The sequence below is a fragment of the Bombus huntii genome, chromosome 5 (genome assembly GCF_024542735.1).
Source record: "Bombus huntii isolate Logan2020A chromosome 5, iyBomHunt1.1, whole genome shotgun sequence".
In the NCBI taxonomy this organism is placed as follows: domain Eukaryota; kingdom Metazoa; phylum Arthropoda; class Insecta; order Hymenoptera; family Apidae; genus Bombus; species Bombus huntii.
This window is the reverse complement of record NC_066242.1, coordinates 253,003-268,883: the sequence shown is the minus strand read 5'-3', so window position 1 is coordinate 268,883 and position 15,881 is coordinate 253,003. Positions and strand designations below refer to the sequence as shown.

Genomic DNA, 15,881 nt, shown 5'->3' with positions numbered 1-15,881 from the left:
GTAGATATAAATTGTTTTATTTTCGATATACATAAATAATTTATATATGTAGTGTAGATATGTAGTGTATGTAGCATATAAATAAATAATTTATTAATAATGACTTTAATAATGACAATTTGTACATAATATTACACACACATACACGTGCGCGCGCAGCATACATATATGATTTAAATTTTTATTATCATTTTTAAAATATTATATAAATGAATATTTATGATCGTTTGTATTGATTGTGTGGCTGTAATTCACCTGATGTGATGCAATCTAAGATCCAAGTTTCTTTTAAACCACCTACACCAATCAGAATTCTTGCTATTTCTGGACATTCTGTAATACAACCACCAGCAGCTTTTATGAGATTTTTTAATACATTACAAGATGGTGTTGTATTTTTTTGAACATATATATATCCACAAGCAGCAAATAATTCTGGAACATACGATCTTCCAAATAGTTGCCTGTCTTTACGATTTTCCTAAAAATTATATAGTATAAATAAGTATAATATTGTATACAATAATTCTTGCATATACTATATAGTATACATGTATGTTTATGATTGTATATTTTATTTACCAAAGCTGCTTTTGAACAATGCACTATTTCATATTTTTCTGGATTTAACCAAGCTTTATTTTCTAAAGATTTTGAAACCCATTCAAAAGTAACTAACCAACAGCCTCGTATGATACCATGTAATAAGTTTATTGTACGTATACCTGTAGTCACAATATGTGTTGTATTTTTCGTAACGTTTGATTCAATCTTTGCTGAACCAAGAGTTCTAACAACATTTTTAACTATATCCTTATTTCTAAAATAAGATGATTGTAATGAAATATTCAATTAAAAAATACAATTTGTAATCTTATAACTTATGTAGGATGAATATTTCACATACTCATTAGATAAACCAGTTGTAACAATATTTAATTTGTACATTTTTTTTTTTGTAAAATGTACAATAGGTGAATTTTTCAAGAGTTGAAAATCATCTGATGAATTTCTTTCTGGAGTATAAACATTTGCTGTTTTTACTTTGTTAAGATTCTCTTGATTTTTATTTAATCTCCTTAAAATATCTTCATTAACAATTTTCTTAACAACAATTTTTTTACTGATTACTTTCTTTGTCCTTTTTTGTGTTTTCCCATCATGATTTTTATTATTTTTTTTAACAATACATTCCGGATTATTGACATTAACTGTCTTATTAGATTTACTTTTCTTCTTTTTGTGTATTTTTTTAAATATTAAGCATGGAGGTGGTGAGTATTCCTTATCCTCTACTGGCGAAAATGATAATAATTGGGAACGTTCATGTAGTGGTAATAACTTTCTCTTAGATTTTCTATCAAACAATGAATATTTCATATTTTGATCTATTTCTATGTCACATTTACCAGTTGATTCTTTGATAATTGTAGACATTTCCGAGTTACTATGTGACACAGCTATTGTATTACTTACAATGCCATTATATTCACTGTCATGATTATTTTGTAGTATTACATTATTTTGACCCTGTGCCTTATAAATGTTGCTATGTTCGTCATCAAAATTGTTCCTTGTTGCATTCATAGGAAAATCATCAATTGTATTATTATCATTTTGCACTTTATTTAAAATATCTAGTGATGTATACATTTGTAACGAAGTAGTATTTATATTTTCCTGCACAGTTTCAAAACCTATTACAAACATATCTGTTTGTTTATTTTCAGAACTTTCATATTTTTCCTCTTCACAATTCTCCCATCTATATTTATTTCCACATATGTTATTGTCATTTATACAATCAATAGATGTGTTAACATTTAAGGACATTTTCACTGTATTTATATTATCCATTTCAATTAAATCTATGCTTTTATCACTCCCTTTTATCTTAGAATGCTTATGTTTGCTTACATTTTTCAATGGAGTATCATAAGAAACTGTATTATCTATATCAGAATGAACATCTATTTGTTCAAATGAATCATTACCAGAATCTGTTAGATACGATGCACAACTTAAATTGACTTTCAGAGAACTATGTTGATGTTTGAAGCTATTTCTACCATGTGATATTGCATTAATTCCCTTATTTTTATTTACTTTCATAGTGTGTATGTGCTTCAGGTATTTGTTGTCGATTAAATCTATATGATTTGTAAGCTTTTTTAAAGTGAAGATTTATTATCTGAAATTAAACATCACAAATCGTGTAACATTTTTAATTACAACAAATGAAATATTTATTATAATAGTCAAGATTGCTATTATTAACTAATTTTAACGAAGAATATTTTCAAACTACCGTCAAACATACTATATTTAATACAATATTTAACCTGTTTAAATGCATTGATACTTCTGAAGTTATCTGATATTATACCTATATATGTATTACGATTGTATATACGACTGTGGCATATGTATATATATTTTATATTTAAATTTTAGGACTTTTAGACTATTTGAATAAATGAGAAAAATAAAACTTTCAACATTTCGAAAAATATTAAATAATCGATTTAGTAGTAACAGTTGAAGTAGTTTAGTAGTAGTAAATTGAAGATACTACTTCGAAAAATATACTTCACTGTAAGACGTTAAAAGGATTTTCAATTTTGCTAATCGAAACAATATGTTTGGACTTTGTAAATATGTATGTATGAATAATTATACGTATATATAGTGGGTGATAGTGACGCTGTACAGTGTACTGTAGTTAGAGACGTCAGAGTCAGATGTACATTGTACATAAATTGATCACTCGTGGTCCTTTAGGTCTGTTAAACTTTAAACATAGCATTGATTATAATTAATTGAGCAATTGAAAAACATGGAAGCCGCTGATCAAGATGTTCATGATGATTATTATCTAGAACTATCTTCAGATCCAATTAGGTTTGAATCAGTCAGCTGTTTGACAAACGTTTTCTTTGATGATTCAAAACAACAGGTTAGAAATGGATTTTCTTCGTTTATGTACAGCCAGTCATAAAAGGATTCGAACATAGTATAATTTTAATTTCTAAGCTCTATATCTTCAGTAAATGTACAAGAACCAACCAACCAATGTATTACGTTATACTATTGCTATTAGTAGAAAAATACTTTTGAGCTATTATTTATTATTGTCTAAATATTAAAAGATACACTGAAAAAGAATAAATTTGCGCTTTTTCAGTATTTTTTTAAATATTTAGACAATAATAAATAATAACTCAAAAGCTTTCCTTCTTCTTGTACAGTGCCAGAATCTTTCTATGATCGATTGTATCTTAGAATGAAATTTGGTCAGTGAATAAAATTTATTTGTGATTTAGGTATTTGCTGTTCGATCTGGAGGTGTGACAGGTGTATTAGTTAAAGGACCAAATCAAAATTTAAGTTTCCGAATGGAAGATAAAGGTCCAGTGATCTCTATCAAATTTTCTCCTGATATGAATATACTGGCGGTGCAACATAATAATTCTTCAGTTGAATTTATAAATTATTCACCAGTAGCTGGACTAGATAACATAGAATATTCGCAATCATGTAAAGGAAAAAATGCAACTATATTGGGATTTGTTTGGACACATGGAAATGAAATATTGTTTGTTACTGATTATGGTGTTGAGTTATTTCAAGTAAAAGAGAAAAAGATTTAAATAAATATTTGTATATAATCTATGATTAGTGTTTACAGTAACATACACAATAATTAAAGGCATTTAATCATTTTAGGTAAATCCTGAAAAACGCAATGTCAGATTTTTGAAATGTTTAAGTTTAGGTGTTAATTGGTTTGTATTTTGTCCGCAAAGTTATTTAGTATTATTATCATCAGGGACAGTGGGAAATCAAATGCAGACATTGCATGTAACACCTGGAAATCTTCATAAATTAACTAAATTCGAGGGTAAGGAACCCACTTGGTATATGAAGAAATATTGTGGTAAATCTAACATTGTTTAGGAATAACCCTAATAAAATCATTTGTCCCTATTAAAATCATTTTAGTGGAAGTTGGTACAGCAAAACCAGGAAAATTAGCCGTCTATGAGAGAGATGTGGCATTGACAGTTTTATATGGGATACCTTGCATTATTTTGCTACGTCATCAACCAGGTACTAATCGTTCTACTGGAGCTGCTTCTGTATATATATATACTGTGCATAAGTATGTCTTTTATAGTCATTAATTGATTTAAAGTTAACTTTATATCTGTTATGTTATATCTTATACTTCTTTTATGTTTTTCAAGTAGAATGACAACAATCAAAAGAAGTCATATCTTGAAACTCGATGTTAGTGGTAAATTTGCCATTAATGTTGTAGATAACCTTATTATTGTTCATCATCAAACCACAAAAGTAAGTAAACCAATGCACACTGAAACATGAAATGTATAAGAAACGATAAATATGCATATGCTTCTGTAGACTTCCATGATTTTTGATATTATGTTATCGGGCATAAGCGATGGTACTGTAATGCACCATACTAGCATGGCACCAGCAAAACCAATCAAACCATATAGTTTAAAAGTTCCAGGAACAACCTTGTCAAATGAAACATATCAGCCTTGCCAACTATGTATCCTTAACAAAAATGAGATAGAGACATTGAAATATAAAATAATATTTCTGTTGTTTCTGTATCTTTCATGTATTTCCTTAATAGTAGTGTTCTACCAACAGATTCGCCAAATTGGGTTGTCTTTCAACCAAACATAATAATTGATGCAAAATTAGGTTGCCTCTGGTGCGTAATGACCTGTTTTGTTGCACAATACCTTTTTTTTTTCTTCTATATATATACAGTAAAAACCAAATGTAAAAATATTTGTTGTAATACTGTTGACGATTGTGCTTCATATATACGTATAGGTATATTGAATTAAAATTGGAGTCTTTGACGAGACTTATCACAGACAAAGTGTTGCTCGTCGAATTTTTAATGCAACGGACAAATACAAAGTACATTTTGATACACGTATTACAAAATTTTATGATGCAGCTGCCTATAAGTTTAATGGATATGCCAATCATATTCAACAAGTTAAATTCCGTCTATAGGAATTATTTAGAAAACGAAATACAAAATCAGGTAATTATGTAATTTTGTTTTTCTTTGCTTTATTTATTTGCTTTTTATTTATTTAGTTGACTAGTTAATTTATTCTGATTTCTATTGATTATATATAATGCTTATTCAGATGGGTACTCCATTGCAAAATAACGCAAAATGCTTAAGCACGACAACAGAAAATTACAAGTATAAATTACTGCTGGATCAAAGTGATGTATATAGTTATATATTATCGAAATTTCCTGAAAATACCATTGAACCAAAAATGATTGTATGGGTTCTTTTAGAATATATCAGGTATTTTTCTCTCTTCCACCCCCCCCCCCCCCCCCATCTCTCTCTCTCTCTCTCGTATTAAAAAGCAAAAATTTGCATGTTTTTCTGATCGCTTAGCGAATAATATTATAACTAAATTTTTCTGTGTTATTCATTTTAGATCATTGGCGGAACACAGTATACCCGTACAGCATTATTTACACGAATTAGTTATTACAACATTAGTTCAGCGTAAAGCATACTACCAACTTCACCAGTTACTACAGTATCATGTAGTTGCCGATTCGAAACCTCTTGCGTGCCTATTGCTCTCTTTAGAGAATCTGTATCCAGCTGCTCATCAGCTTGCACTGGATATGCTGAAACGTTTAGGAAATGCTCATGAAGAAATAATCGAAGTTCTTTTATCGAAAGGATACATTTTACCAGCGCTACGGTAAATGTTAAGCATTTTTGTTATACATGTATTCGTAATAAGATAACATACAGCATACAGCACATGAATGACATACAACGTAGTTTATGAGATAAATTAGTCGATCGAAAATCTCGATCTGCAGATCGATTCGTCATTTTGTTATTCACTTGTTCGTTAATTTTAGTTACATTCGATCAGTTGGAATGGTGGATCAGGTGTCTGACAGAAAATTTCTGGAAGCAGCAAAGGCAACTGAGGACGCAACGCTCTTTTATTCGGTTTTCAAATTTTTTAAACAGCGTAATTTATATTTATACAATACTACAGGCTTTACAAAAGGGGAGCGCTATCAGCCTTACATCCAACATTACAAGTATTTATTTGAAGGAATCGATAATGGTTGTAATTCGGACACAAATTCCAATGTTACTACAATTTCATCGTGAGCTTTTGCTCTTTTCTCTGACTGTATTCTTTAAATAATAATACAATTCGATTCTATTGTAATATGAAACAACACCAACTATATATTTAAAAGTTATAATGTGTTACAATTAGAATGTTGTTTAGCTGTTTTCATATTTATTCATTTTATATATTTTCATTTGTAAAATATTTTTGTATTGTACATATATTATACATACACACATACATCCGCGCGTATTTAATTATATTTAGATATATAATTATATTAGGAATATAATATCTGTAGTACTTACAACAACTTTTGTGTAACTAATACAGCCTGTTAAAAAATTGTACATGTCGTATTTATATTTCGTGTTTTTTCCAAACACATTTGGTTTCGATATGTGATGATTATTTGTCCTTTAATTGGTGTTGTTTGTATCGTTACGACAATAATTTTCTTTTTAATGCAAAACACGATATGCAATACACGATTCACGGCTACACTTCTGCCGTAATATGCATAGTTAAATTTATATATGTTTCAATTCATGAAAGTAGCCCTCAGGACATTTAATAGAAAAAATATTCTTCTGTTCATTATTCGTCGACATTGCTGAAATATTTAGTAAGTACAACTTTTGCATCCTTGGTGAAAGAATTGAAGCAGGATCACTTAAAAAGATCGACTTGATATAAATATTGAAAGTTTTGTTTTATATACCATACGTAATAGTCCCACGCTTTCCATATACCGATATCGGACTGTTTTGATGGTGTATACACATTTTTAAATTTAACACACATGGTATTCAATATGTAGCGTACGCGCAGTAGTATACGTACTCATGCGTGCGTACACGCATATAAAGACAGAATGATATAAAGTGCTTCAGACAATTTTTGACAAACGGACAATTGTTACACATTTTAAGATGTGAAAATATCAACGTATAAACGGACGGACTGGTTTAAAATAGATAAAAAATATGAATAAATGAAAATCCTTTAGTAGAGGAAAGAGAAGAGGGAGAGTGGGATGAGTTTTGATTGGTCCATTGGTTTTTACTTTTTTCTAAGGATAAAAAAATTAAGGAGAGAAAACGTGAAATATTGTTTTTAAGTACATTATAATTATTAAAACTGGAAAATTTGGTCCTTTTTTTATAATCACTGTATACGACCAAGAGTGGCAAAATCTTTTATCGACATTAGCATATTTTTTGTTGCTATCTTATGAGATGCTATCGCATACGAGATGAGAGTGCTTTTACGTATCGTATCAGATTCGTGCTATTTATTTAATGCGAAAACGAAAATGATCGAACGTACACGATTCGCAGTACATACTATGATATCGTTTCATTAGCGAATCTTGCGACAAGATATACACAAAGAGTTAAACAATTACACGTAAAAGGTGAGTAAAATAGGGAATGGGTGGAGAAAGATAGAGATAGATAAATAGATGGTTACAGTATTGGATAAAATTACAAGACATTTCATACATTTGTACATATATTTCATATATTTAAAAGAAGGGAATATACATACACCCTACATGCTGCATATTATCTCCAAAGTGAGTACACAAAACCAGTTCATATAATATGGTATATGTGCTTATAACATAAGAGTGAGGAAAGAAGTACAAATTTGAGAATTTCTTTTTCTTTTAAATAATATTATAACAAATTCTAATATTATAATTAGATGATGAAATTTCATTTTTGTGTCTGCTCGTAGTCGGATAAAATACTGAAAAAAATCGTCAAATGAAAAATATGCCAGGTATCTTATAATTTTGTCTGACCAAAATTATAATGCAAATTCACATTTCTTTCCCTAATTTTTACGTTGTATATCATATTACGGACTTAAGATTTTATGTCTATACTCTGGAGATACTATGTAACATTTAGGATGTATAAAGTGTACATTTTCTTCTCTTAAATATACGAAATATTCAAATATGCAAAATGTCTTGTAATCTTGTTCGGCACTGTAGATAGATAGAAGGGGGAGAGGGGGGGGGGGAAGAGCGCGAGCAAGAGAGAGAGAGAGAGAGAGAGAGAGAGAGAGAGAGAGAGAGAGAGAGAGAGAGAAGTGGAGAGAGGGTGAAAATTACGAGATATTGCAGTCATCCGTATAAGTGTCTCTAATTTGTTGTTTGGTTTTTCGCGAAGTGCGTCGAATCAAGCTACGACTGCGCGGTTTGCTCTTCGCTTCCTCATTGACAGTGACGACATTTGAACTTTGTGCTGCGACCAGTTGCTGAGAATTGCCAACAGAGCCGGCGCTTCCGGTTCTGCCATGTGGACTTCCAGACCTACCGACTCGATCGCTTCTGTAATACGCGAAATCGATCAAGTAACGATCGAGTACTACATATGTATATGTTGGGAAAGGGTTCGTAACATTATAAAAGCGTTACGCGACGCGTTAAACATAATCTTCTTTACCTTTATTCAACCAGATATCGAGCTACAATTTTTAGTTTGTTTGAAAAATGTTTCAGTAAAGCCGAGGGATACTTAATCTTGGCGTTCCTAACAATACTGCGATTGACAATATATTCAATTTAAAGTAAATGATATTGTAATATTTTCCAAATATAAGGACCGTACGTTTATGTGTTACTTTCAATCTCCTCAACTGTATTGTAACACGCGTGTGTTTTACGTACTTGCACGTATACTATACGGACATGTGGCATAACATATTACATTTTTGGAAATTTGTTGTTTATAATTAGTCAGAAAGTCACGAGTAACGAAAAGAAAGCGATATGTATGCTGCAAAGTTAATCGGCATGTAGAACAGATAAAGTACCGTAATAAGAATGTAAGATAATGACTGAAGGAGAAATGAGAAAAGGTGAGAAACGAAGAGAAAAGAAAGGGGAGAGAAGAAAAAGAGAGAGTACCTGCGCGATCCGTACGCCGAACATCTTCGTCGAAGGGCCGATTCGTCTGACTCGCCAACATGATTCTTTGGCACTATCTTGGATAAAGTGACGAAACATCGGAAAATATCTTTGACATTATAATCGTCCTTAGCTGAACATTCCATTACTTTGGCACGAAGTTTCGGCAATTCACAAAATAACCATTCACTCACGTCTTCGATTGGTACTTCTCTTCGCATCGTTGCAAGATCCACTTTGTTTCCCGCAACGACTATCGGTACTTCCTGCCGCACAGTCAAATGTGGAAACAAGTAAATACGAATAATACTTTATATTCTCCTAAATGATATTCTCACTTTATTAAATTAATATTATTTTCAGTATGGTACCTGAAAATCTGGTCGTTGTTCTCTGACTTCTTCGAAACATCGCTTTACGCATTCGAAGCTTGGTAACGATGTCGTGGCATAAACAAGAAGAAACGCATGTGCCGTAGCTATGCTCAACCTTCTCATAGCTGGAAACTGCAAATCTCCTGAAATCGTATGAAATGCGTTATCTATGTTGGTCCTTATCATTTTTATAATACATATATACGTATGTATTATATATATATTATATTATATATAATACATATATAACGCAATGCTAGATGGCGAAAGAAGAGAAAACATTTACCAGCGGTATCCAGAAGATCGACTTTGAGAGTGAGCGTACCAAGAACGCATTCCCTCGAATAGAGGTCTTCGACGGTAGGCCTGTACCTTTCGCTGAATCCTTGCCCAAGTAAACGACGTATAATTGCGCTTTTCCCAACACCGGCACCACCTAATACCACCAATCTGATTCTTTCATGATCGGCCATTTTACAAAATTTCTTTAACTTGCTGTAATTTGATTCCGAGATCGCAAATGCGAATACGAATATGAATAGGAATACAATGCGAATGCGAATAAAGTAGATAAATGCTAATTCAAGGAGCCATTGGTAAATGTGTAATATTCTTGTTTCTGCTTGCTTTCCCTTCTCGGCAGTTCTTTTTCGCTTTCTTTTTTTTTGTTTTGAGCAATTTATGCGCCACGTTAGATACGATTTAAATTAATTTCACAATTTTCGTTCGTCTTGGCATCGTAAAAGTATGTTTTTTACACAGCATTCCAATCTCATTGTCAGCTAAAAACAAAATTTATATTTTATTCGATCAGCGAAATTGTATTTATTTCATGCAATTAAAATAATTGAAAAAAAATAAGACGAATATCGATCGGATGAAACTTGAATAAATACAGAATGTATATTTGAATTCATCGACGATTTAATAGGCACAAAATGTGTGGTATATCATTTATATGAGAAAACATCTAATTTTCGTGTAAATAAGTGTAAGTAAAGCGATACATTTATTGCTGCATAGAAGTTATATTCGATTCACGACGATGCAAACTTGAACAGCAAACAAAAGAGGCATTTTCAACGTCTCGCAAGCTGTATGATCGATCGAAACGCCAGTTTTACCGAGTGCCAGAGAATCAAAACACACATATATATTTCATATACATGTAATATATTATATGAATAAGGATCTGGTTGTGAGCCAAGAAACTGAAACCTACGTATAATATGCTATCAATTGAAACTAATTTTGCGACACTATTTCTCGTTATGTTTGTCAGAGCTAGTCCGAACACGCTGCAATACCTAGCAACTTGTTTGCAACTTTTCTTTCCCTCTTATATCAACGAAAAATCTTTGTTATTAGTTATATATATGAAAAATTGGCTTAAATACGTATTATCATATTAAATATTCAGTTAATCAAATCATTTGCATATTTTTGGTGCTTTTTTATGCTTCATGGTTTATCGCTCGTGATCATTGTACGATACTCTGATGTATATCTTTTAATTAATGTAATTTCAACGGAAACTTTTGGTATGAAAAACGTTCCGTTGTTTGAATGATTTCAAAATAAAAACGAAAACATAAAAATGATTAGTGGATTCTCGTTAATAGGCTCAATTCATTCTTATTATTATCTATCAGTACGTTAAAATTAATTAATGTTGCAATCCTAAAAATTGCAAACTGTGCAATTGCAAACAATGTCACTTGTATTTATTCTATATCGTTGAGATGATTTGCGTCTTGCAGTTTATCGGTGTTCAGTTATTTATTTATTTATTTATTTATCTTTTAAATTATTTATTATTTAATTATTTTAGATTATCGAAAAGACCATTGACTTTTTCTCTTGAAGCATATGTTTTCCCGTAAGTAGATCAGTTATCGGAATACATATTATTATTTGATGAATTGCAAAATGTTAAACATTCCCAAAATTTTCCAATCGCTAAAAAATCGACGTTGCGCGATGTATACAGAGAGTATAATGCATGCAATGCACCACTGGTATACAATACGTTTACGTATATACATACATCATACGCACACGACATGGGTATGTATGTATGTACCTATATGTATACTCATATGATACAGAATATATGATACATTTATAGATTTAAATGTACATATAATACCGCAAATACTAATGTAAGAAAGTTGTGGCCACATCGTGAAAACTAAGGAACTATAATAAATCAGAGTATAGTATTTTATTTGTCGAGGGTACATCTTGATTTGATCCGAATGCATAACTTGGTTAATCGTAGTTAAGCAGTAGCACCAGGTAAAGTACGAGTGCAAGTATAAAGTATAAATAAGTATATAAGTAAAAGGGGGTGTTGGTTGGTACATAACCGATGCGGTGAGAGGTGGCGTTTCGTATCATCGCGATAGATATTCAAATGGACGACTCCGCTGTGCCGCGTCACGCCTCGCCGTTCGCGAGTTGTTCGCGCACAAACTTTGTAGAGACCAAATGCATCTTATTTCCGTTCGCTACACGCTTACCCTATTTGTTCATCGATTTTCTCCTTGATTCAAGAAGAAACAAATCTCACGAAATTTTGTCGATAAATTAAGGACGATGCATCAAATAGTTTGCGCGGTCTAACCATCTCGTTCTAATCCATTTTCGAAACAAATTCAATTTTATCGCTGTTATCGTTAATAGAGTTATACATGCGAATACTCATTGTCAGCATTTGTCGAGAAAATAATATTTTGAGTCAGAAGTTCATAGCTGCGTCGAAGAACATAACGATCGAATGAACGCTGCAAATCTTCTTTTGCATAAAACGGAGTATACATGCGAATAGAATACCAAGCCGAAATAGTATGTACATATTGTATATCCTTCCAACAATTGATATTTGCATACTACCTTTTATTTTTCCATATTGCCGATTAATGGCAACTTTGAAAAACAAATTCCCATTATGTGTTTATTGAGTTCAGTGTCTGCATTTGCTACGTGTATCGTTACTCGTTCACAACAGAAACGGGAATTAAATACAGATTTGTGACCATTTCGCGTGAGTCGTTTGATTCAAGCGCTAAAAATACACGTGTATAACAGAGATTTAAGGGCATACTCTTCATATATTGGAGTTGATCTGCCGTGAAACGATCAAAGGCAGGATACGCGCGCTGCTAGCCGATCTATTTCTATGCCAAGCGCCCTTCTCTGTTGTCCTATCTCGAACGGTTTAATCTTTCTCTCTTTTTGTTGCTTCCAAAACGGTCCCATTTATTGGAAAAATTGTCGTGTATTGTGTCGAATTTTCTACTCGACCCTTGTTAACATCGATTGGTTTACTCACGACCGGATTTCTGTTTCAAAAGACAAACTATTTCCTTCCCTATTTCTTCCTTTTTTTTCGAGCAATGTACCGAGTAAATGAGTTAAAATCGAAAATAATTTGAAGCACGTATTTTTAGTATATGAATTTACGTTAACATTACGTCTTCTATAAAGGTAACGACGATGCGTGTTAAGGACTCTCAAAAGCCACGAGTTTAGCTTCTACGAGTCGCAGATGTTGTGTTGTAGTTTCGGGTGTCAATAAGGAGCTCGATATTCCCCTAATTGGTCGTTAGGAAATACGCACGTATGACCAATGACCCAATGACGCAGCGACATTATCCGCGGTGTCTCGCAACGCGTATAGTGTGTAGTGACACATAAGGATATCTTACAGTTAGAAGGATCTGTTTATGGGGTGAGGAAAGTAATGAATTTTGTGACAAGACGGCAGGGGTTTTGTGACAAGACTGACGATGGGTTGAATAACTCGGCGCTCGGTACACGGCACTTATTCCAAAATCTCGAAAGAGCAACGTTATTCAGGAAAAATGTCTGCGTATACATATGTATGTATGTATGTATGTATATATGTATATGCATATGTATGCAGTTAATGAGTAAAATAGTACAATATTAATGTTTTTGAAATAATTGTTCTAAAGATTACCTTTATCTCCTTTTTTCAATATCAATTCCAGCGCAAGGCAACCGGAAACAATTATCGGCCCTGCATTAATGTCAAAGGTCGATCCTCCGTCCACCGTATGACGTAATAATTAGAACTTGTTTTTTAAAACATTTATTTTATGCACGTCGCCTGTTTCGTGTCGCGTAACGATTTAAGGTTAACGAACACATCGGGTGGTCTCACATTCGATTTTCGATGTAGATGAGCCCACTATTTACTGAACATGATCAGGAATAACCGTGATCCCTTAATAAAGAGGGAAGAACAGGTAAAGTAAAGGAAAGGCACGAAAAAAGTGTGTGTTTGCGAGAAAAAGTGGCGATATGTATATAAAAAAATCACGAATTCTTCTAGAAGGATGGTATTAAAAGCGGCAGGTACGTCTAATACACTAACTAATATGATAAACTTTCAAGATTAAGGTTAAGGTTAATATACAGGGTGGTTGGTAACTGGTGGTACAAGCGGAAAGGGGGTGATTCTACGCGAAAAAAGAAGTCGAAAATATAGAATAAAAATTTTTTTTATTTTTTTTTAATTTTTTTAAAAATCTACAGTGATATCCGTTATAACGAGACGTGATAAAGTGCACGCGTACCGAGCGAAAATTCAAAGTCGATTTTCTCGAAAACAAAGCCTCAAACGAAAAATTTTATATATATATTATATATATATATATATATATATCATCGCAAAAGCTACTAATAATTCATCATTTTCTTTGTTTTCTGCAGTTTTTTCTTCTCATTTTACAATTAATTGTTTTTTTCCAGCAAATGTATAATATTTATTAAATAAAAAGACAGGTTTTCGTTAACTTTCTTTTGCTGAATGAAAGAAACAACTTAAACTCGAACAACGTTCGGACAATTGAATTTAACTAATTCGAAAACTGATATTTGCTGATTGATAAAGCGAATGAAACATGAGAAATATAGATACGAAAAACAGATTACTTCGCTGTGTTTTCGTCAAGAAAAGAATTCTATACAACCAATCTTTCCCTTTAAAAATTAAATTTATTTTAGTTTTATTATCTCTAAAATATTAGTTGCACTGTTCTACGAACTGGAACGACGCAATTATAATAAGTAATTGTTTTATTCAATTGGAATATCTTGCAACTTAAAATAATGATTATCTAATTTTCTTTTAATCAAGGTTAATTACATTATAATCCCCACTGATTTTTTATGTTACGTAGTTTCTCACAAAAATATCTCAAGTTCAGTTAACTTTGTGTTTTATATTACTCGTATATTGTCTATACGAAACATGCGTACATACTATGTATGCGACTATATTTATATATAATGCACATATAGTTGAAAAAAAACGTACATAACCTTAAAAATCTCTAATTTTTTTATAGGTTCAAAACTCAAACACTTGTTTATATTTTTGAAAAGGAATATATAGAATTAGAAAAAAACACTTTAAAGAGAAAGTACATATATTAAAACAAAATTAAAACGTAACAGTGACGAAATCGTAAAATGATATTAGCCATGTTGAACGATAAAATGTACTAAAATATGGAAAATGGATATATGTAACAGTTTTAAAAAATAAAAGTAAAGATTAGTTATCATTGTATAAATCCGGACGAAGAAACTGAAGAAACATATCTGTTGATGTCCCCTCGATTTATCGCTAAATGCTATGTACATGTATGCATGTATAGGTAATTTAAAAAAAAAATTTTTTTCATTGCATCGGACAATCATAATTTATATGTATTTACATGTATGTTTAACCCCTTAACCTACAACTACGGGCATAACCCGTAGTACGATGATCGGGCCGAACGTAAATATTACGGGCATAGCCCGCAGTAGATGATCGGATCGAACGTAAATATTACGGGCATAGCCCGCAGTAGATGATCGGATCAAACGTAAATATTATGGGCATAGCCCGTAGTACGATGATCGGACCAAACGTAAATATTACGGGCATTCTCGAACGTAAATCGTAGGTTAAGGGGTTGACGTTGCAATGATATTGTAAAAAATCTTTTGGTTCCACTAAATCTCGATCCCTTCTATTTTTCTATTTTTATCAAAGTAGGATAAAATTAATGAATAAAGTGAAAATTAAATACAGAACACATATATATTGCATTCGATCAAACACGTGAATGTGTATACCTGTGCCAAAAATAATCAGTATCGAAGAGTATTATTTGTAAATTATTCGAAAAATATGAAAAACATCACTTACCAGAAGAAAAATATAATCAGTAGTAGATTTTAATCTAAGATGTATAATAGAGTAGATCGTTGGTTAAGCTGTTAGACAACGCGCATGAATACCATAGAAGAAAAACAGATCCAACTCCAACTCCGGCTGCTGTCAAGGCGACACTGAACAACCCCCTCACAGCGTTCTGTTATGGT

At 31.8% G+C, this 15,881-nt stretch overlaps 3 protein-coding genes across 10 annotated transcripts; 1 reads left to right on the top strand and 2 right to left on the bottom strand.

Moving 5' to 3' along the window:
- Window positions 1-71: 71 nt before the first annotated feature.
- LOC126865464 (uncharacterized) lies at window positions 72-2,530 on the bottom strand. 5 transcript variants are annotated; one of them, XM_050617982.1, is made up of 4 exons: window positions 2,387-2,530; window positions 908-2,191; window positions 583-820; window positions 72-481 (listed from the first exon to the last, which is right to left on the bottom strand). In XM_050617982.1, the coding sequence occupies exons 2-4, from the start codon at window positions 2,110-2,112 to the stop codon at window positions 218-220; spliced, it is 1,707 nt and encodes a 568-aa protein (XP_050473939.1). In that variant the 5' UTR covers window positions 2,113-2,191; window positions 2,387-2,530; the 3' UTR covers window positions 72-217. The 5 variants fall into 5 exon arrangements, with proteins under 5 accessions (XP_050473939.1, XP_050473938.1, XP_050473940.1 ...); XM_050617981.1 differs by having other exon boundaries at window positions 2,343-2,486; XM_050617983.1 differs by having other exon boundaries at window positions 2,321-2,431.
- LOC126865463 (regulator of MON1-CCZ1 complex) lies at window positions 2,522-6,529 on the top strand. 4 transcript variants are annotated; one of them, XM_050617975.1, is made up of 12 exons: window positions 2,522-2,659; window positions 2,782-2,956; window positions 3,324-3,629; window positions 3,727-3,901; window positions 4,003-4,162; window positions 4,248-4,356; window positions 4,426-4,579; window positions 4,684-4,747; window positions 4,873-5,092; window positions 5,202-5,371; window positions 5,511-5,786; window positions 5,953-6,529. In XM_050617975.1, exons 2-12 carry the CDS (start codon window positions 2,837-2,839, stop codon window positions 6,212-6,214), a joined length of 2,016 nt encoding a protein of 671 aa, XP_050473932.1. In that variant the 5' UTR covers window positions 2,522-2,659; window positions 2,782-2,836; the 3' UTR covers window positions 6,215-6,529. The 4 variants fall into 4 exon arrangements, with proteins under 4 accessions (XP_050473932.1, XP_050473933.1, XP_050473931.1 ...); XM_050617976.1 differs by lacking the exon at window positions 2,522-2,659 and having other exon boundaries at window positions 2,677-2,956; window positions 4,251-4,356; XM_050617974.1 differs by lacking the exon at window positions 2,522-2,659 and having other exon boundaries at window positions 2,677-2,956.
- Window positions 6,530-6,833: 304 nt separating this feature from the next.
- On the bottom strand, window positions 6,834-15,881 carry LOC126865475 (GTP-binding protein Di-Ras2). The gene is made up of 5 exons (XM_050618020.1): window positions 15,706-15,881; window positions 9,763-10,258; window positions 9,474-9,619; window positions 9,103-9,368; window positions 6,834-8,523 (listed from the first exon to the last, which is right to left on the bottom strand). The coding sequence occupies exons 2-5, from the start codon at window positions 9,947-9,949 to the stop codon at window positions 8,301-8,303; spliced, it is 822 nt and encodes a 273-aa protein (XP_050473977.1). The 5' UTR covers window positions 9,950-10,258; window positions 15,706-15,881; the 3' UTR covers window positions 6,834-8,300.